At 40.7% G+C, this 22,598-nt stretch overlaps 1 protein-coding gene and 1 pseudogene across 2 annotated transcripts in view; both read left to right on the top strand.

Annotated features, from left to right (window-relative positions):
• COIL (coilin) overlaps nucleotides 1-14,488 on the top strand; it is a 23,828-nt gene extending 9,340 nt beyond the window's left edge. The window contains exons 3-10 of one of the 2 annotated variants that reach the window (XR_011071988.1): nucleotides 46-132; nucleotides 628-675; nucleotides 2,569-2,638; nucleotides 5,305-5,393; nucleotides 7,069-7,516; nucleotides 8,352-8,840; nucleotides 10,648-10,768; nucleotides 13,404-14,488. Coding sequence is in view for 1 of the 2 variants with exons in the window: in XM_068531332.1 (XP_068387433.1) it covers nucleotides 46-132; nucleotides 628-675; nucleotides 2,569-2,638; nucleotides 5,305-5,393; nucleotides 7,069-7,179 (405 nt within the window). In the remaining variant the exon portion in view is untranslated. Of the gene's footprint in view, nucleotides 1-45; nucleotides 133-627; nucleotides 676-2,568; nucleotides 2,639-5,304; nucleotides 5,394-7,068; nucleotides 8,027-8,351; nucleotides 8,841-10,647; nucleotides 10,769-13,403 lie in introns of those variants that run through there. The other variant, XM_068531332.1, reaches the window with a different exon arrangement.
• On the top strand, nucleotides 11,573-22,598 carry LOC137755561 (regulatory factor X-associated protein pseudogene; annotated as a pseudogene).

Here is a 22,598-nt window from a genome sequence, read left to right as displayed (position 1 = left end):
GTTTCTCACTAGTAACAAAATCACATGACTAATACTGTTTTTCAGAATCCCATAGAGACACACAAGAAGGACTACAGTCTCTTACCGCTTTTAGCAGCTGCCCCTCAAGTTGGAGAAAAGATTGCATTTAAGGTATATTTTTTAAAAACAACAGTAGTTACAACAAAAAAGATTATTCCCCCTCTAAATAAACTTACTCATCAGCATGTCAGGTTACATTTATATTTAATTTAATATAATTTATATTAATAAAATTTAATAAATTTATTAAACTAATTTATATTATATCATATTTATAATAACTCTTCCTGGATCATATCTTTCGTGTTCTCTTGCCTAGCATGTAGTAGGTGCCTAGTAATTGTTTTCTGAATGAGTAGAAATGGCTCAGCCTGGTGTCTGGAACATAGCAAGTGCTCAATAAAAAAAGGCTCTACATATCACCCCAAAAACCTCCCAAATCCAAAAAAACCTTTCCTACTGGAACCCCTGTTTTGCCACAGGCTCATGGTAGGGCTCCCAGAGTGGTGGAGTGGGCACCCCAATACTGCGTGTTTTGTTTTCTCAGGAGTAGGGGAAAGGAGCCACAGGGCATGTGTATTTGTGAGTTTTTTTCTTCTTTTTTAGCTTTTGGAACTAACATCCGATTATTCTCCTGATGTTTCTGACTACAAGGTAAGGTTCTTTATTTTAAAGTAATCAAATGTCAGTATATTAAAGAAGCTAAAGTCATATTTAATACTGCTAATATGGATAACATGGATTTTTATGGAGTAAATAATGTCATAAAGTAGAAGATAAAAATATTTTCAAAATGTAAACTTTTTGATAGTATCAAAAAGTCTCCCAGTGTTATTTTTCGTAATACTTGGGAAGAATATAGAATGAGAATGACAAATTTAATTTTTTTTTATTACTCATTTATTTCTAATCAGCTTAGATACACAAAGTTATTTGAGTACCCCTCTCCTATGATCCTAAACTTTGAAAGAGAAAAATAGATAGCTCTCAGCCAGAAAATATGATTATTTTCAGCATAGGAACCTATTTCATATATTTGTGAATTACTACTGGTTATTATCGTCTAATATGGTTTGTTTTGCTTTACCAGTTAACCACAGGTAATTCACAAATACTATCCTTGGAATTTACTCACTTAATATTTGTATGGGACTTCATATTGGCATATGAACTTTATCACAGTTTTCAGTAAAAGTTTGACTCAATCAGTAATTACATGTTTCCTTCCCTTTCTCACCCATTCAAAATTTTGTTGAAAATCTTGTTAAAATGCATACTTTCTTATTTTGATGTGAGATTCAGAATGTAAGTCCATTTTTTTTAAGGGAATAATTGATAACGTTAATATAGTAATACAGATAAGGTATAAGAAGATTTGATTCAATCTGAGTTGATACCTTGGTAGCCTTTTAAAATCTTGGTAAGAATCTTTCTTCAAAAGCAGGCTAGAAGAAGAATCAGTTCATGAAGGGATTTGGTTGGTTAGTTCTGGGTAACTGGTGTTTTATCATCTTTTTCATCTTAGCCTCTTAATATAGGTGACCACATAACTTATATAAATCAGAACACTTGTGAGTGAAAAGGATTAACATTGTATTAATAATTATACTGAAAGGAAATGTAAATGGACCTGTGTTGGGCAAACCAGGATGTTTTTTCACCCTACCATAGATGACTAATTTAATTCTGTGATACGTGAGGAAATGGAGATAAACATGAATTGGTATGTCCCACAGCCTCTACCAAGTGTTGATCCTAGATGATATTGATTTTTTTAAAACTCATTAAATGTATGTTGGTCATTATAGTTATCATCTTGGAAAGCTATTTGCTTACTTTATTTCCCAGTATTTTTAGAACTTTTTTGAAGTTGCTTTCAAAACCGTTTCAAGGGTGAAAATCAGTACCACTTTTTTGCTTTGATGTCAAGTACTGTTATCCAGCTAGATCATCGGGTTTATTCATTAAGCTTGTCTTTAAAAGTCAAATCTACCTTCAAAGAATGTAGTCTCCTCAGCCCCTAACCTGTCTCATTTGTATCTGTGGGATTTTAATTTATGGAGGTGACTGAGTGATGACACAGAGAAGTCAGTGCTACTGAGAAAGGAATTTAATACTTACATTTCCCGAGAGAAGAGGGGGGATGCCACACCAGGCAGGACCACAGGTGACAGCACCTGGTTGTGGCTGGGAGGCAGAAGCAGGAGGGAGGAGCTTTTATTGGGGTTTCCTTGGTGTAGGCAAGGCAGGGTGAGGGAGACAGCTTAGGATCGGCTAGTTTGACTAAGTAGCAGGCTGTGGGCTATAGGGGCGGTCCCTGTTTGGTACCTGCTCCTGGGATGATTGAGACCAGGGGAGATGCTGGCTTGGTATGTGGGAGTTTTATTTCAAATGCATGTTGATATATTTAAAGACTTTTTTTGTTGAGATAAAACCCACATAACAAAACTCACTATTTAACTGTTTTAAAGTGTGCAATTCAGTGGTTTTAGTATATTCATAATATTACACATGTTGATTTTTGACTTGGACTTTTGTTTTTGAAAGGAAGGAAAAATATTAAGCCATAATCCGGAGACCCAGCAAGTAGATATAGAAATTCTTTCATCTTTACCTGGTGAGTGTTCTAGAAAAGAATTTGGCAGTGTAGGCTCTTCACATCTACACTGGTTTCTAAACAGCTTTCACACACAGGCGCTGCTGTCTTCCTTGGCCCCCGTGGCTGCCTGGCACTCTGCATACCTCTGTCAGCACAGAGTGGCCGGGTGGGTGGGTGCTGCACTCCCACAAGTGGAGGTGCGTGTCTACTAAGAGTTGTTGGGTTTGTTCCCAGAGCTGTTAGGCACGTTGTTCTTGTTACTGTAGTTATGTAATTTCGTAAAATTACATAAATTGATGAAAATTGATGGCAAAAAAAACTATGTCTGTGAAACCTAAGTTGAATGCTGACTCAGGATTGTTACTGAAAAATTCCCTTTTGAATTATATGTGGTGGGTCAGCTATAAGAGATTGGGAGGAGTTTGGTAAAAATCTGGGAAGATTCTGCACTTACATTGCGTTGCCAGCTTTTGTATTCTTGCATCACTTAAAAAAAACCCTCAAAACTCAAAAATTGTGGAAATTGCATATCTACATTAAGGATATGATTTATAAAAGAAAGACAGCTCTAGTTGGTGGACTCATAAGACCTACTAGCTCTGTTTCAAAAGATTGGCAAATGAACATACTTCTGTGTGTTAAGTCAAAGTAAAATGTCTAAAGTATAAGTGTATCCACACTCTCACACATTATTTTAAATGGTTCCCTGCTTTATCCCTGATTCACCCCACCCATTATTGGTTCTGAAATCCTGGAATAAGAGGGCTTTTACTATATATGGCATAACTGGGGTTGTGTTTGCAGGGGTCCCTGGCCAGGGAGTAGAGGAGATCTCTTTTTCTTTAGCAGACTCTAAGGAATTAATTATTTTCTGTTCGTGTTTAAATAAGGTAGGGAGTAAAAGATTCAAAACTCCAGTACATAGAAATCATTCAAAAAGGTTTTTCAGAGAATTCCCTGGCAGTCCAGTGATTCGGATTCAGTGCTTTCACTGCCGGGGCCCAGGTTCAACCCCTGGTCGGGGAACAAAGATCACACAAGCCGTGCGGTGCGGCCAGAAAACACACACACACACACACACACACAAAAACTTCCACTGGTTTTCCAGCTTTCTTCTGATTAGGTTTCATTTGAAGAAATCCCCCTTCTTAGGAATGGTGGACAGAGGTTTGTCCATGGTCAAATTCTGTGGACACAGCCTGATCACTTCTTGTCAGGTGATTGACAGTGATGACATCCAGTTAGAACTTTTCTTTTTGGGAGCATCAAGAAACACTTTATCTGTTTTCTAGCAGAAGTACAGGTAGTCCTCACCTTGCATGGTTCTAATATACATGAATTTCAGTTACCATGGTTTAGTTAAATAAAACCAGCTCCCCAGTGACATTGGTATGTTAACTCTTAACTGTGAGTAATTGTATAGAGTACTGCTAGCTCTCCCGTCCACAAATCACTGCACAAATAACACATGGCCATATGATTAGTGACAAGTCACAACACTTCTTTCAAAGTCTGTTGGTGGTTGGTCACTGTGCATCTGTTACTCAATTCCCGTAACACAGCAAAGTGTGTAGTTGTGCTGCTTCCTTGTCTCTCAGTGATAAACCCACGTGACACTTCACAAAAATGGATAATTGACATAGGGAATTGGCCAACAAAGATGAAAGCACAACAAAGAAACAAAAAGTGATAATGCTAAAAGTGACACCCAAATCGAGTTTAAGTGAAATCATAGAAGAAATAGCTCACTGTGGGAATGTTGACATTGAGCTTTATGTGAGCTTCTTGCCGTCAGCGAGGAAAGTGGTTGTAATGAGAGGGATGAGGACGTCCTAGAAGTGACATCAGCAAAAACTTCACAAAACTGTGAAAAAGAAACTCTCAGAACTATTGCATGGCGTTAAAAGCTCGAAGAATAACAGACTGAGAGGAGTATGACAGTTGTGTAAGGCGTAGAAAAGATTCTCACTCTGTACTGTGGTTACATGACAAGAAGGTGAGCACTGCTCAAACTACCCTCGATAAGTTTCTTACAAAGACATAGAACACTTTAATTCCCAGTATTTCTGTTTTAAATTAGATCAGTGTACTACATAAATAGCAGTTTTAGTATTTTTTCATTTCCCTATACAGTAAAGGTTTTAAAGTTTTGACAAAAAATTTTAAAGATCATGAGACAATCATAAGTTTTCCCATTGATTAAGATTGTTTTGCATGATTTCAGCCTGCATGGTCACTTTAACGGCCCCACCCTACCATGTAAAGTGAGGACTGCTGTATTACCAAGTAGAAAGCCTGTGTGATTTCTGAGGACACAGCAAGATATAAGAACTTTGCAGAATTCACATTACCTTCCCTTGTTGAAACATACCAGCTATTTTGGGGATTATCTTGTGGTTACACGTTCTTTTCCAGGATTACTAGTGGTAGCGTATCAAGCTCATTTCTTTTTGATGAAGGAAAGATTGTCACTGATCAAGAGCCGAGAAGCTCCTGTCTGTTGATGCAGGGTTTTCGAAGGCTCTCCCGTCACTGAGCACTCCATACTTGCATGTGTGTCCCCAGCCTCCACATCAATGGACAGTGTGTTTGTGGTTGTTTTTCTAATGATATGAATTCCCTGTGGAGGAACATTTCACTACTGGGAAATGACTTATTGTCTCCTTCCTACTGTCTGGTTTCAGCCGTGAAAGAACCTGGGAAATTTGATTTGGTTTATCACAACGAAAATGGAGCTGAGGTAGTGGAGTACGCTGTGACGCAGGAGAAGAGGGTAGGCACGCTTCTCTTCTTGGGATTGCTTGGTCGTCCACTCTCTTGACTGGCCACTGGTGGCCTGGAAGGTGACATTGCAGCTTCCTGAACTGCCTGTATTAAAATCATAAAGGATCTCAGCCTTGGGGATCTCTGTCGTGCCTACAGGGTGGCTGTAACAGTGCCCAGTGCCAAGTTAGGATGCCATCTTGAATGTCAGAGAGCCTATAAGACAAGATGCACAAATAAATCTTATTTAAGAGGGTACAGTTGCATAAAATCAGTTTTGGAGTTCCCTGGTGGCCTAGTGGTTAGGATTCTGGGCTTTCACTGCCATGGCCCTGGTTCAGTCCCTGGTCAGGGAACTGAGATCCCACAAGCTATGTGGCACTGCCAAAAATCAATATCAAATCAAATCAGATCAAATCACAGTTTTATAAGGGTGTCAGTAGAAAAGAGTAGCATTTTAACAACTTTTTATTGAAAAAAAAGTACACATAAATGTACAGCTTGGGCGATTTTCACCAGTGAACATACCCCATGTAGTAACCAGCACCCAGATCAAGAAATAGCACCTGAGCAGCCCCTCCAGAAATCTCCATCACGCCTCCTTGCAGTTACTACTACCTCTCAAATGTTAACCATGATTCTGACTTATAACAGCACAGGTCATTTTGAAGAATGACGTAAAATGATGAATCTGTCTTTTGGTTTTGTTTCAGTCCTTAAATTTCCATTTTAGGAAATACATGGTTTAGAGCTTTGTAGGCAGCCAGACTTCCAGGGTTGCTGGAATGGCTGCCTCATTAGAGTATGGTAGCATTAAAGTGAAGAGAATTTATATTTAAGAAACCACTTCTTAAGGTGCTTATACTTGAAATGTTATGATATTATTCTGAGTTTTAGTATTGCAGAGTCACGTTTTATCTGAAATGTGAATTTGTGGAAACCCTAAGCAGACTGTATGTTTTGCTTTGTCTTTGGGATAGATGACACTCAGGGATTTACTCCAAAAGCACATTTTTAGGGTCTGTGGTAGGCTCAGCAGATTTTGCCCAGTCTCCTGTACTTCTTCATTTGCAATATATGCAGCCCCACTTTTTTGTTGAAATGTGTTCTTGGAAACTACATTGGAAAATTAAACGTTGAAGGCTTTCCTCTTGGAGGCCTTACTAAACAGCGGCCTGAAGTAGGGCCTGTAATTACCTTTTTTGACACTAGATGGCTCTCATTATTCATATGGCCAATGTTAGCTTTGCTTTCTCTTGGTAAAATGTGAAATACCTCCTATTTTTAGGCAGCACAGGAAGAGAACTACAGAGCTGCACAAAAGGGCATCAACAGTATAGTGATAAACTTCCTGGGCCACATCTGCCTCCCAGGAGATCTGTGGGCTGCCTTTCCACAGAGGCTTGTTGGGCAAATCCTCCTGACCACTTTGTAACCAGCTAGCTACCCCTCCCCGCACAGCCCCAGCTCTAAATCAAAGAAAGATGAAATATGTTTAATGTAAAATTTAGCTGCATTCTAGGTAAAAAAGACCTTCTACCCTAATTGAACTGAGTTTACTGGGACTCAAATTACTCCAGGTCTTCAAGCATTCTGCACAAATGGAAATTGACTTTTTAAATGACTACAATTCATACGACCTCAAAATGAAGTCTCTAAACTGAATATTTTCTGTTTTTCCTCAGATCACCATTTTTTGGAGAGAATTAATTGATCCAAGACTGATTATCGAATCTCCAAGTAACACAAAGTGCGGAGCTTCCCTGAGTATGACCGCGCCACCTCATGGTTTATAGATGTCTTATTTGTGAAAGTGACTATAACCTGAACTTTTTTTTTTTTTTTTTTTTTAAAGAAGATTTGAGAGTTGTATGCATTTTTGGTTATCTTTATCGCATAGGAAAAAATCTACCTCATCATTTAAAATAACATGGGTGTTGCTTTTTTAGACCTCTTTTTTTTCCGCAGGCTTAATTTTAGTAACAAAATTCAAAACATGACATTCTTCAGGCATTGTTTATAAAGCAATATGTATGGTTTCTTCTCTTTTTTATTTTTTTGGACCATCGAGTAGCCATTGTCAGTAGGAGTTTATAATACCAAGTACAAAAAAGTGCTGCATATCTTGTCTCAGTAAGTTTTATTAAGTAACATTTTAAAACGTGAAAGCATGTTACTTTACTTAATTTTTTAACATTTAAGATGTTCCATTCAATATGGAACATCTTATACATTTCAAGTATTTTATACTTGTAATTGTCAAGAGTTAACCAGTAGTTGGGTTTATTGCAGGCAATGAGTTAAGGAATCCTTTCATACTCTTTTCAACTGTAAAATGAAGGATTCTTAGGGCCTGTGGAAAGCAGTGGAAATAAGTATGTGTGCCTGGGGAAGAACTGGGGCTCCACTCGGGGGAGAGGATTTACTGTGGGCTCAGACCAGGGTTATCTTGCTACAAGGTCCCGAGCACCTGGCTGAGTGTGCTGGAGTGAGGATCTTGAACAGAAACTTCCTTTTCTGTTATTATTCAGCACAGAGCTAAAAAGGCTAAAATATATAGTGTGAAAATTGTTTTCTTTTAACAAAACATCAGATCCCTCCTTCAGCTTTGCAGATTTTTAAGTAAAGTCATATTGAACTAAACTTCCGTGCTGAGTCATCTTGTGCGGTTGAGTTTTGCAAATTGCTTTATATTGTTTTATAATAATGCAAAAGATTAAAAATTTCTGGAACAAGGTTTGCCTTGACTAAAGACTCTGGTGTTGCAAGGTTTAGTCCAGTGGAGTTTGTTAGATTTGGGAGCTATTGGACCAAAGGAGATGCTGTCCAGTTTCAATTTGCATGACATCGATACGTATCAAAGTGTGTATTTATTGATTTGAGAGGTATGACTCCAGAAAGAGTGAGATTAACATGAATGATGGAATCTTGGCACTGGGTTTCTTGTGTAAGCATGCTTTCTTTCCAGGGTTTGGAAAACAAGACAAATAGTAAAGGCCAACAGGTGCATGAAAAAAAAAATGCTCAACATCACTAATCTGGGAAATGCAAATCAAAACCACAACGAGATATCACCTCACACCTGTTAGCATGGCTCTCATCAAAAAGACAAGAAATAACAATTGTTGGAAAGCGTGTGCAGAAAAGGGAACCCCTTGGGGCTTCCCTGGTGACACAGTGGTTGAGAATCTGCCTGCCAATGCAGGGGACACGGGTTCGAGCCCTGGTCTGGGAAGATCCCACATGCCGCGGAGCAACTAGGCCCGTGAGCCACAACTACTGAGCCTGCGCGTCTGGAGCCTGTGCTCCGCAACAAGAGAGGCCACGATAGTGAGAGCCCCGCGCACCGCGATGAAGAGTGGCCCCCGCTTGCTGCAACTAGAGAAAGCCCTCGCACAGAAACGAAGACCCAACACAGCCAAAAATTAATTAATTAATTAAAAAAAAAACAAAAACGGTGAGTGTCTTCATTTGTAGAATGAGACTAACCCACCCTTAGATTTATAATGAAAGGTTAAAGTAATGCTTGAAAATGTTACATTCAGAAAGTATTGGTCTACTCTTAAGACTTTAATAAGACTCAAAAGAAGCTAATTAATCAACTCTGGCGAATTCCCTGGTGGTCCAGAGGTTAGGGCTCCTTGCTCTTACTGCTGAGGGCCTGGGTTCGATCCCTGGTCAGGGAACTTAAATCCCACAAGCCGTGTGGAGTGGCCAAAAAATAATAATAATAATAATAATAAACTCCAACTCTGGGACTTCCTTGGCGGTCCAGTGGTTAAGACTCTGTGCTTCTGCTGCAGGGGGAACGGGTTCTATCCCTGGTCAGGGAACTAAGATCCTCCATGCCACGCAGCGCGGCCCCAGAAAATAAATAAATAAAAATGAAGTAAACTCCAAGTCACTACTGAGTATTAGCACTGGATATTCTTTATGGTGGATTCATTTCACTTTCAAGTTATATTTAGGAATCCTGTTCTAAAGTGTTCATTCTAAAGATTCACTGCCTAAATGAGAGTGGGGTTACAGGGAGCACCCAGCTCTTTAAATAGTCCAGGCACCCCCATGGGAATGGGTCAGCCAGGAGAATATCATCCCTTCCGTGTCCCTGTGGACTCAAGGGAGAAATAAAGCTCCGGTCTGAACTGTGAGTCTTTACTGGAATCTAAGCATACAATCTTCAGTCATTGTAGGGTCACAAAATGTTAAAGCCAGAAGCCACCTTTGGAATAATGAAGCCCAACCTCCATTTTACCCTGAAACGGCAGACTCAGCGTAGGTGAAATAACGGAGATGCTTGTGGTTAGAACATGGGCGCTGGAGTCTGATGAACCAGGTACAGTTCTGCCTTGTACTCTTCTTAGCCGTTTTTTCATAAGACAAGTTATCTAACCTCTCCGAGCCTCGATTTCCTCATCACAATACCCACCAATAGGAGTGTGGTGAGGACTGAGCGAGATAATAATGCATGTAAAGCATTTAGCACAGGCCCTGGCACGTAGTAAGCGCTTGATGAGCCATTAGTTATCATTTATGTTTCCATTATGTGACTTGCCCAAGGTCCTGCTCCAAATTTTTGGTAGCACTTGAACCCCCTTATTTTTAATTTATTTTCACCTGTTAGAAATAACTTGTGTCATATTTCATATCATAGTTGTCATGTTTAGATTTTCTCTAATTTCCTCTTTCAGGTAGGAGGAAGTCAGTCATCTAATTCTCATCAGTGATGCTTTTTATTTTTTATTTTTTATTTTTAATAATTTTTATTTATTTATTTATTTATTATTTTTGACTGTGTTGTGTCTTCGTTTCTGTGTGAGGGCTTTCTCTAGTTGGGGCGAGTGGGGGCCACTCATTCATCGCGGTGCGTGGGCCTCTCACTGTCGCGGCCTCTCTTGTTGCAGAGCACAGGCTCCAGACGCGCAGGCTCAGTAGTTGTGGCTCACGGGTCTAGTTGCTCCGCGGCATGTGGGATCCTCCCAGACCAGGGCCCGAACCCGCGTCCCCTGCATTAGCAGGCAGACTCCCAACCACTGCGCCACCAGGGAAGCCAGTGATGCTTTTTAGAATAGGAGGCTTGGAGATTTCTGCACATCCACCCATTATCTCCAAACTGTCGTGTCTTATTCTAATGTTTGAGTGGTACAGTTTTTCTCCCAGGGCTCTAGCCACTTCGAACACATGATCTCCACTTTCAAAGTGGTTATATTAAGAAAACAACTCAGGTGGTTTTTTGTTTTGTTTTGTTTTGTTTCTGTTAACAGAAAAGTCATTCGGAGATGAACCAGTGAGAGATTATGGGAACATAAGTATAATGAAACCCCAGAAAAAATGCATTTGGGATACAAGGGGATTGGCAGTTTGCTCTGCAGGACACACAGGCTGGTAAATTTGTTAACCTTGCAGTAATGCTACCCCACGTGTTGAGTGACTGGATTGGGGCAGGGTTTGGGGAGGGTTTTACTATATGAAATGTGGCTATAAGGTAATGTCTGAATTTAAAAAAAAAAAAAAACAAACCCATCATAACAGAGTCCAAAGGCATTGGTTGTGTTGGTTACACATCTCAGCCAGCAAGTTTCCACTGAACCAGGTCAGTTTCACTGAGATACAGCCTCAGGGTCAACGGCACAGGCCACTCTCTTGGCTCCTGGGTTTCAAACACTAAGGGAAAGGGTTCAGTGGGCTAAGCCAAGACCTTGCTGCTCCGGTGGGTCCACACATCAGCAGCGGCCCCTTCCTGGGAGCTGATTAGGAATGCAGGGTCTCTGCCCACCCCAGACCTGCTGTGTCGGAAGTTGCATTAACCAAACCCCAACCAAACAGGGGACGCGTGCACAGGAAGATCTGCCAAGTACTGAGGCAGAGGAGGACACAGGCGGAACGCTGGCACTGCCCTGCCCAGCAGACTAATCAAAGGGACTTCTGCTTGACTACACTTGCTCTCTGCTGTGAAGCTTTCTCTTGGGGGCTGACCTGGCAAACCTGAGATTCTCTTTCATGGCAGAGGAAAAAGGCAGTGCTGCAGCTACTCCAACTGGGGGCTGGCTCAGGGCTCTCAGAGGCTGAATGTTTTATTTGGGCCAGGACTGATACCTTCAGTGAGTGCTGTGAGCAGTGCTTTGTGACCTTGCTCACACAGGGGCTCACATAGAAAGTTATATTGGTAGGGCATACTGGGAGGAGAAAATGACGCTGTTAGTGGCCAGAGGTGACCACCCGTGGGTTCTGGCTGGCCCAGAGCTGTGGGGATCCAAGTCTTGGAACACAGGTGCCGTGAGCCCTTTGGGCACCTCACACATTTGGACACTGTTTCATGACGCAGCTGTTCATTCAGGAGCAGGAAATGGACCCAGCATGGCCTGAGGGGCTCTGAGCAGCCCTACCACCATGCTGGCCTGGTCATCCTCATAGCCTAGGAGGGGCCACTGCTGCCATTCTGGCCCCAGACTGAGACCCACGGCTGGAGATGAGAATCGTGACAGGGAAGTTTGGAGAATAGAGATGATGACGATAGCTCTGGGCCCGCTGTTTTTCTAAGCACTTTACATGTGTTAATTCATTTACATGAGCTAGGAACTGTTAGTATTTCCTTTCTACAGAAGAGGAAACTGAGGCACAGAGGTTAAGTCCCTTGCCTGTGATCACACAGCTAGCAGATGAAGGAGCCGGGGTCCAGATCTAGGTTGTCCGCTTCAGGGTCTGTCCTCTTAACCACTAAGGTCTACCACCTCCCCAGCAGTAGAAGATTCCAGGGAAGACATAGATGTAGTATTAAGTGAAAATGCAAATTGTAGCACATAATATATTTATAGAGTATATTTCCCATTTGCATTAAAAAAGAGGCTCCTGATACAGGATATGGATACAAATATTCTGGAAGGACTTCTGTGAAACTTGATAGTGGTCACCTCTGCACAGAGGGACTGATGGAGGGGGGCTTTTCACTGTTTTAATCCTTCCTCTCTGTAAATGTATTGCCACAAGCATGCCATACCTGTATAATTTTGTAGTATGTTTTAAAGGGATATGGTATCAGTAGGAATGTTACTTAGGAAAACGTCAGGAAGTAGAACTACTGGGCAACAGGAAGGAGAGAAGTTGTAGGGTTGGGGTGGGCGTGGGGAGAGAAGATGCAGAAGCAGCTAGTGATACAGGCCCTGATGGATTTCCAACATGGAGTAAGAAATGTACAGCAAACCTTGACCGTCGTAGATGTTTCTGTCTTCCTGAGGCTCCACAGTTACCCCAGGCGACGGGGGAAAGAATAAGGGATCTGCAATTGTCCAAAAGCATAACCCTCTGTGGGGGTGGAGAGCCTGGGGGACACCAAGGAAATGTGACCCAGGGCCTCAATCATGGTGCCTCCGCAGACATCCAGACCTGGCAGTGGCCAGTTGCCGGCGGCTGATGGGGTGTGGCCAAACGTGCAGGGTCCCACCTCCCCATCACCTGGTTAGTAGCTGAGCAAGAAGAAACAAACAAACAAAATTCCACCATTAGGAGCTCAGCAAAAGGTTTGGAGCTAAATCTCTTAAGAATGTGCTCTTGCAAAATCATTAGGTGAAAAAAGCCAAGCACAGTTGAGTTCAAGAATGTGTTTTTGGCCTCTTAATAGATAATTAGAATGAGCTGCTCTGTGTGCAACATGAATAAGGGTCTTGCTGCTTTTTTTTTTTTTTAATTTCTTTATGATAATAACCAGTGCAATATTTTTAGTTTTTTTTTCCCCCTTCCATATAAATCCAAATGTATGATGTGTCATGCGTGGTCATATTAAGATTTTTAACAACAATATAGAAATAGAAGAAATATAGGTAACATGCTCCCCCTTCCCATTTTTTAAAACAAATGCTGTCTTATAAAACCCTTGGATTTCCAAACACTTATTGTATTAAAGCTGCCAGTCTGCCAACCCTATTTGGATCTCCTTTGGGGCAACAATCTAGAGAAAGCTAGTCAAATAATTACAGTAATGACAGTGATAAAAATATGGCTAATCTTCTATTTTGAATTCCAGATTTAATTTCAGGAAACAGCCAAGTTTGATGGACAAAGTGGAGATACCATCTTTGTTTCCAAATGAGGTACAACTATAATATAATGTCCCTGATTTTACTGTGTGGGTTTGAAGGACAGCCACAAACACAGTTTTAAATACCTTGGTAACACTGGAGATCCAAGGACCTCAGATGAAAAACTCCAACTTTAGAGAATTTCTTTTGGCTCATTTAACTGAAGGAGTATACTAACGCTCCGATCATACCCTCAAGGTGGCTTTTTGTAGGTCGCACACCCTCAGAGGCCATGGCGATTTAAACTACTGAGGGCTCCCTGGCAGACAGGAGCTAAGAACAATAGATCAGCAGAGTTGGAGCCCTGCTTTCCAGTCACAATACTGCATCTGAGCAATGACCTGGCTCCTAGGATGGAAGAGAATGGATGTGACATTGGACTCCAGCTGACACTTACCAGTTATTGAGTTCTTGTTTTAAGTGCTTTACACACCTTCACTCATTTAATCCTCACAGAAACCCTAAGTCATGTTGCCTCCCTTTTATGGCTAACACACGGAGGCACCGAGAAGCCAAGTAATTTGTCCAGAAGACGCACAGAATAAACGGCGGATTTGGGATTTGAAACCAGCTATTCTGAGCTCCAGAGCTGGTGTTGGTGTCTTTGACCACTGTGCTATACCGACAAGAATCTTAAGCCGCTTAAGTGTGTATTTCGGAATCTTATAATGTAGGTTGTTGGGGTTTTTTTTGTTTTTTGTTTTGTTTGTTTTTAACAGATGTCTCATATAAAAGTCATATATGAACTTGGACAAGTCACTTAACAGCTCCGAAGAAACGGGGAGCTGAAGAAACAGGGAGAACGCAAACTCAGAGCTGTGAGGGTTCCTAAAAAATTGATACAAAACTCCTGGTATATAAGAGGCATACCCGGCCATTTCCTATAGAAGAAGGGTAAACTATAGAAAATACTGTCCACTTACTACTTCCTTATTTTGGGCGGGGGGCACATTATGAGAAGATTAGTATGATTCTAATTTAATGTAATAACATTTTGCTTAATGTCATGAGCCATCACTCTTCTGTGGAAATAAAGTTGATAAAAATCAGCCGTCTTCCCTACTTCTAACATTAACTCCTTTTTGTTCATATCATTCAACTCATTTTAAAAATTATATATTTTTCTTCTTAGAAACAATATATACATTGTTTGTAAAAATTTAGAAAATGCATAAATGATAAAGAAGAAAAATGCCCATAATACATTTACCCACAAATAACTAAACATTTTGATGTATAACCTCTTTCTACACACAAATAAATTTAAATGAAACAGGATCAAATTGTATATACTTTTCTGCAAGTTGCTTTGTTCACTTAAAAATGTTTTCTGCAAGTTGCTTTGTTCACTTAAAAATGTTATCATGATGTAAGCTATTGTATATACAATGGATAAACAACAGGGTCCTACTATATAGCACAGGGAACTAATATTCAATAACCTGTGATAAACCATAATGGAAAAGAATATAAAAAAGGAATATATATATATATATATATATATATATATATATATATATATATATATATATATATATAAATATGTATAACTGAATCACTTTGCTGTATAGCAGAAATTACACAACAGTAATCAACTATACTTCAAGAAAACCAAAAAGGAAAAAAGAAAAAACATTAATATCTAGAAATATAAAATCAATACACGCAAATGGCTATTTAACCTACTCCCAAATGATGTTGCTATAAAGTGGTTAAAAACTTCACCTAGGTAAGCTGTGACAAAGTGAGAGAGTGGCATGGACATATGTACACTACCAAACGTAAAATAGATAGCTAGTGGGAGGCAACCGCATAGCACAGGGAGATCAGCTCGGTGCTTTGTGACCACCTAGAGGGGTGGGATAGGGAGGGTGGGAGGGAGAGAGATGCAAGAGGGAAGAGATATGGGAACATATGTATATGTATAACTGATTCACTTTGTTATAAAGCAGAAACTAACACACCATTGTAAAGCAATTATACTCCAATAAAGATGTTAAAAAAAACAAAGAAACTTCACCTAGAATATCACATCATGGCTAGAACAATAACAACAAAAAAGAATATAAGTAAATATAACAGATGCAAAGTGATGGTGTGTCTTTGGTCTTTCTCAAAAGAAAAAAAAATGAGAGGGAAACAAAGTAAAAATATGTTTTCCCCAAATGTTTTATAATTTTTAATAAAACATTTTAACAAACTGTTTTCTTAAAATGGAATTAAAGCTGGAATAAAAATACAATCACCTCAAAAACTAAACAAAAAAAAAAGTTATCATGAAAGTATTCCCCCATGTCCTTAAATATTCGCCTGTAGCATCTTTGTGAAGGTTTGTACACTGTCACATCACATGGATGTATCAATTTACTTAAGCAGTCCTTTATTGCTAAATGTTTAGTTTCCAGGTTTCTGTTATTATGAAAAAAAGCCACAATGAATATCACTGGGGATAAAGTGCATAGAAATACAACTCATTTTTAAAATTAGTCTAATGCATACTACTCAGGATGATAAACTCCTGGGCTCCAAAATGCCCATCGTGTTTGTTTGTTGTTAAGCAATTATTTGATGTTTTGAATTCGTAGACCTATTGCTTCCTCTGTGAGTCCAGTTAAAAGAATGGGCTAATGTTCTAAGTATAAATGAATTCTGTCTAGCTTTAGATGGCTTCATAACCCATGTAAACAACACATTCTGGAAATTCCCTAAGTGTGTTACATTTCCTTTAGCTGGAGTTCCCTCTTCTAGCATTTGTTTAATCCAGCATCATTTTGACTCCTAATCCATTTTTCAAAATAGACTTTCTTTCTAGAGCAGTTTTAGGGTCACAGCAAAAAACTGTGCTGTGGGAGAGTTCCCATCTATCCCCTGACCCCACACATGCAACATCAGGGACCACGGTGGTACACTTGTTACAACTGATGAACCTAACATAGATACATCATTATCACTCAAAGTCCATAGTTTATGCTAAGGTTCACTTTGGTGTTGTACAGTCTATGGGTTTTACTAAATGTATTACTAAATGACATGTACCCCCCATTATGGTATCACACAGAATAGTTTCATAACCTTAAAAATCCTCTGGAAACCACTAATCCTTTGTAGAGTCTCCATATATTTTGCCTTATCCAGGAAGTCATATAATTGGAATCATATAGTATGTAGCCTTGGCTTCTTTCACTTAGTAATACACATTTAAGTTTCCTCCATGTCATAACTTGATGGCTCATTTTTTTTTGGCACTGAATAATATTCCATAGTCTGGATGTACCAAAGTTTATTTACCCATTCACCTACTGAAGGACATCTTGACTGCTTCCAAGTTGTGGCAATTATGCATAAAGCTGAAATAAATGTCTGTGTGTAGGCTTTTGTGTGGATATAAATTTTCAACTCCTTTGGGTAAATGTCAATGAGCATGATTGCTGAATTGAATGGTAAGACTATGTTTAGCTCTGTAAGAAACTGCCAAACTGTGTTCCAAAGTAGCTGTACCATTTTTGTATTCCCACCAACAATGAATGAGAGTTCCTGTTGGGTGTTGTCAGGGTTCTAGATTTTGGCCATTCTAATCAATGTAGACTGGTATTTCTTTGCTTTAATTTGCGTTTCCCTGACGACATATCATGTGGAGCACCTTTTCATATGCTTATTTGACATTTGTATATCTTCTTGGGTAAAATGCTCATTCAGGTCTTTTCCCATATTTTATTTGGGTTGTTTGTTTTCTTATTATTGAGTTTTAAGAGTTCTTTGTATATCTTGAGTAACAGTCTTTTGTCAGCTATGTGTTTTGCCAATATTTTCTCCCATTCTGTGGCTTGTCTCCTTATTCTCTTGATCCTAATCCATTTTTAGGATTAGAAGATAGAGTGGGAAAAAATTGGAATAGGAGACAGGGTGGTGCTGGATTATCCAAATGGTGGACTAGGCCTAAGCTTAGGGCCCCAGTAGAAAGGAGCATCAAAAACATGAGAAACAGGGACTTCCCTGGTGGTCCAGTGGGTAAGACTCCATGCTCCCAACCCAGGGGACACGGGTTCAGTCATTGGTTGGGGGACTAGATCCCACATGCATGCCACAACTAAGAAGCCCACATGCCACAACTAAAAGATCCCGCATGCTGCAACGAAGATCCAATGTGCTGCAACTAAGACCCGGTGCAGCCATAATAAATAAATAAATAAATATTAAAAAAACAAAAACAAAAAACATGAGAAACAAAAACTTCTGAAAGAATCTGATGTCAAAAAAGACAGAATAGGGGACTTCCCTGGTGGTCCAGTGGTAAAGAATCCATCTTCCAATGCAGGAGACGTGGGTTCAATCCCTGGTTGGAGAACTAAGATCCCACATGTCGCAGGGCAACTAAGCCCGTGCGCCACAATTACTGAGCTCACCCTTTTCAGTGAGAGAGCCTGCGTGTCGCAACTACAGAGCTCACGCGCCCTGGAGCCCGAGCACCGCAACTAGAGAGAGAAAACCCGCATGCCACAACTAGAGAGAAGCCTGTGCGCCACAATGAAGAGTCTGTGCCACAAGAAAGATTCCCACATGCCTCAACGAAGATCCTGCGTGCTGCAACTAAGACCCTATGCAGCCAAAACAAATAAATAAATAAAGAGAAATTAGAAATGAGAAGATAAAAAAAAAAAAGTAAAAAAAGACATAATAATGTCCACCTCTAGCTATAACAGTGTAATTGGCACAAGATTCCCTCTCATTGAACAACTATAGAACTGAACGAGATATGTGATGCACCTTTTTTCAAGCAAAAGATGGTTGGTGTAGGGGTATGATACTGGAGAGACAAGAAACACGCGAACTAAGCCTCACAATCACCGCAGATTTCTTCTGTGGTGCATGGAGGTGAATCCTAAGTGGAAGGATGGCTTGCTGAGCTGAGGGGGCAGGGAGTGGGTTACTGGGTTACTGAAGCAGCTGAAAATTGGGGGCAGGTTATTAAAGAAGAGGAAGTTGCACAGGAATTCACCATGGTCCCTGGGTGAGGGCTAGGCTGCACGGGCACAGGGTGAGGCTCTGTGAGGCCTAGCAAAGATGATCTGTTGTGGGCTGAGAGCTGAATGGTGATACTAGAGGTTGTGCTGTTCTGAGAGGTATTAGTGTCTGGTCAAGCCAGAGTGCAGAGACTTCTATGAGCACTTTGGGCTTTCAAGTGAGACTCCAGAAAAGACATAATTTAGGAGTCAGGAATATGTCTTAGTTTAAGGGCTGAGCCCTAAGATTAAAGTCCAAACTGAGGGACTTCCCTGGTGGTGCAGTGGTTAAGAATCCACCTGCCAATGCAGGGGACACAGGTTCGAGCCCTGGTCAGGGAAGATCCCACATGCCATGGAGCAACTAAGCCCATGTGTCACAACTAGTGAGCCCACAAGCCACAACTACTGAGCCCATGTGACACAACTACTGAAGCCCATGCACCACAACAAAGAGTAGCCCTCACTCTCCCCAACTAGAGAAAGCCTGCGTGGAGCAACAAAGACCCAATGCAGCCAAAAATAAATAAATAAATAAATAAATTTATTAAAAAAAAAAAAAGGTCCAAACTGAAATACACCCACTCTAATAAAGAATAAAACCAAGGCTAAAATGGCCAAGAGGATATGCCTGTAATTTAACTACCTACCAGAACAAGAATCAATACTCTTTAAAGGAAGACAATGTAATCCAGACTTCTTAAAATATATCACCCACAATGGGAACTTCCTTGGTGGCACAGTGGTTAAGACTCCGCACTCCCAATGCAGGGAGGCTGGGTTCAATCCCTTGCTCAGGGAACTAGATCCCACATGCATGCCACAACTAAGAGTTTGCATGCTGCAACTAAGGAGCCAGAGAGCCACAACTAAGGATCCTGCCTGCCGCAACTAAGGAGCTCAAGTGCTGCAACTAAGGAGGTGGTGAGCTGCAACTAAGGAACCTGCATGCTGCAAGTGAGACCCGGTGCAACCAAATAAATAAATAAATAAATAAATATTAAAAAAAATATCACCCACGATGTCCAGCATACAATAAAATAATTATTACTGTGAAAAAGCCCAGAGATTTGACCCCTGATGAAGAAAAACAAACAAATAAAAATCAATTGAACAGACTCCAAGATGACCCAAATGTTGGAATTAATAGCCAGTAATGTTAAGTAGCTATTAAAATATTTTTATGGACTTAAAGAAAAATATAGTATAATGAATAGATGGATGGTAAATTTCAGCAAAACAATGGAAACTATAAAAAAAGAACCAAGTGGAAATTCTAGAATGGAAAAATAAAATATCTGAAATTAAAATTTAACTTTAGGGAATTAACAGCAAATTGGAGACTTCAGAAGAAAGGATTAGTAAACCTGAAATCAGATCAATAGAAATGATCCTATCTAAAGAAGAAAAAGAAAATAAGATTTAAAAAGATTAACAAAGCCTCAGTAAACTATGGGACAATATCAAGCAAGCTAACATATATATAATTGGAGAGAGAAAATGAGGCCAAAAAAAATGAAGAAACAAAGACCAAAAAAAATTGCCCTAATTTGGAAAAAGAGAACAAGTTACAAATCCAAGAAGCCTAGCAAACCCTAAGCAGGATTAAAAAAAAAAAAAAAAGACATCTAGGCACATTATAGTTAATATGCTGAAAATCACAGTTAAAGAGAGAATCTCAAAACCCACCAGAGGAAAAAAAATACATTACCTACAAGGGAGCACCAATACAAATGACAGTTGACATCTCATCAGAAACAATGGAGGACAGAAGACAACAGAATGACATCTTTAAAGTGTTGAAAGGAGAGTCAACCAGGAATTATATATTCTGTGAAACTACCCATTAAAAATGAAGATGAAATAAAGACATTTTCAGATAAATAAAAGCTGAAAGAATTCATTGCCAGCAGGTCTGCACTACAGGATATGCTGAAGTAAACTTGTAGCCATCGGCAGGATGAAGAGTACTGGAAATGGTAAATATGTGGAGAACATATCTATCTTTTTATGTATAACGTATTTTCTTCTTCTTTTATTTTCTTTGAGAGGTGACTGACTGTTTAAAGTAAATGTAGGACTTCCCTGGTGGCACAGTGGTTAAGAATCTGCCTGCCAATGCAGCGGACACGGGTTCGAGCCCTGGTCCGGGAAGACCCCACATGTCGCGGAGCAACTAAGCCTGTGCATCACAACTACTGAGCCTGTGTGCCACAACTAGTGAAGCCTCTGTGCCTAGAGCCCATGCTCCACAACAAGAGAAGCCACTGCAATGAGAAGGCCGCACGCTGCAATGAAGAGTAGTCCCAGCTCGCCGCAACTAGAGAAAGCCCAACACAGCCAAAAATAAATAAATAAATTTATAAAAAAATAAAGTAAATGTAATAATATAATACTGTTGAAAGATAAACTGAGGCACATTAAACTTTTGAAGAGTTCATTGGAGCAAACATTGATTTGAATCAGGCAGTGCCAAACTGAAACTGGTTAGAGGGTACTCTAATGTCAGGAGCCAAGGGAAAAGGCTTTTACAGAGCAGTCGCAGGAGCAAAGCAAGGAAATTATTGAATTGGCTCTAGTTTGAGCAGTTGCATTATTTGGGAAATTCTAGTTGGCTGTTTGAGATTGGTTGTTCTCAAGTTTTGATTTTTTTCCCTTGAGGCATTTATAGAAATTGACTCTGGCTTAGGTTTTGGCTTGCTTACTTTGGCTACCAAAGCATTAGAGCCACCCTAGTCTAATGACTTCCTTGTTAATGACTTTCACGATAGTGTGGGGTTTATTTATTATGTATGTATATGTAACATACATGACAACAATAGCAAAAGGTGGTAAATAAAATTTTAATGTAATAAGATTCTCATATTTTACATATTCATTCATTTAATATATTCATTCTAAATAGACTGTGATGAGTTAAGGATGCATATTATAATCCCTAGAACAACCACCAGAAATGTAATTGAAAGACGGGATAGTTAGGGAGTTTGGGATTGACATGTACACAATGTTATATTTAAAATGGATAACCAACAAGAACCTACTGTATAGCACAGGGAACTCTGCTCAATATTATGTAACAACCTAAATGGGAAAATAATTTGAAAAAGAATAGATACATGTATATGTATGACTGAATCACTTTGCTGTACACCTGAAACTAACACAACATTGTTAACCAACTATATTCCAGCCCCTTTTCCTCTCGCGGGTCCCGGGTCTTGGTTTGCTAAGTGCACTTGGGCCCGGCAGGTGCTGAAAGGTTGGGGTCGTGGACCCTCGCCAGGTCTCAGCAGCACGGAAGTGCAGGCTGTCGCCGAGGGCGCGGGGCCGGCGCCGCTAGCGGCGCGCCCAGCCCCGGGGCCCCCGCCCCTGCCCCCGGCCAGGCCCTGGCTCCAGCCCCCATCCCGGCCGCGGCCTCACAGTTCACCCTGCTGGTGATGCACCCCTGTGGAGGGCAGGACGAGGCTGTGGCCGAAACGCGTCCTGCGGCAGGCTCCGGTCCTGGGGGGGCAGCGCCGGGGCGGGCAAGCCCGTTCGGTACCTGTGCGAAGTGGCGGGGGATGGCGAGGAGGAGGCAGGGGAAGACGAGACAGACCTGCTGGACACGTCGCACCCCGGGGGGAGGCGAGAGTATGGCTAGTTTGGAGGATCTGGAGGACGAGGAGACCCACTCTGGGGGAGAGGGCGGCAGCACGGGAACCCGGAGCCAGGGCAGCGGCAGGGGCAGAATGAGCAAGGCCTGCACCTACGAGGGCTGCAGCGAGACCACGAGTCAGGTGGCGAAACAGCGCAAGCTGTGGATGTGCAAGAAACACCGCAACAAGATGTACAAGGATAAGCACAAGAAGAAGAAAAGTGACCAGGCCCTGAACTGCGGTGAGGCCGCCCAGGCTGGCAGCGCGGGAAACGTCAAACTTGAGGAAAGTGCAGATAATATACTCTCCACTGTTAAAGAGAGAACAGAATCTTTTGGGAATCAACCTGCAAGACCTACTCTTTTAGAACAAGTGTTAAATCAAAAAAGACTTCTTACTAAGAAGTCCAGAAGTGGTGCAGTTTTTACAGAAACAGCAACAACTATTGTATCAGCAAGTTTTGGAGCAAAGACAACAGCAGTTTCCAGGAACATCAGTGTGA

Source organism: Eschrichtius robustus, chromosome 20 (assembly GCF_028021215.1).
Source record: "Eschrichtius robustus isolate mEscRob2 chromosome 20, mEscRob2.pri, whole genome shotgun sequence".
Lineage (NCBI taxonomy): Eukaryota > Metazoa > Chordata > Mammalia > Artiodactyla > Eschrichtiidae > Eschrichtius > Eschrichtius robustus.
Note: the sequence above shows the minus strand (reverse complement) of the source record. Positions and strands in the feature narration are given on the sequence as shown.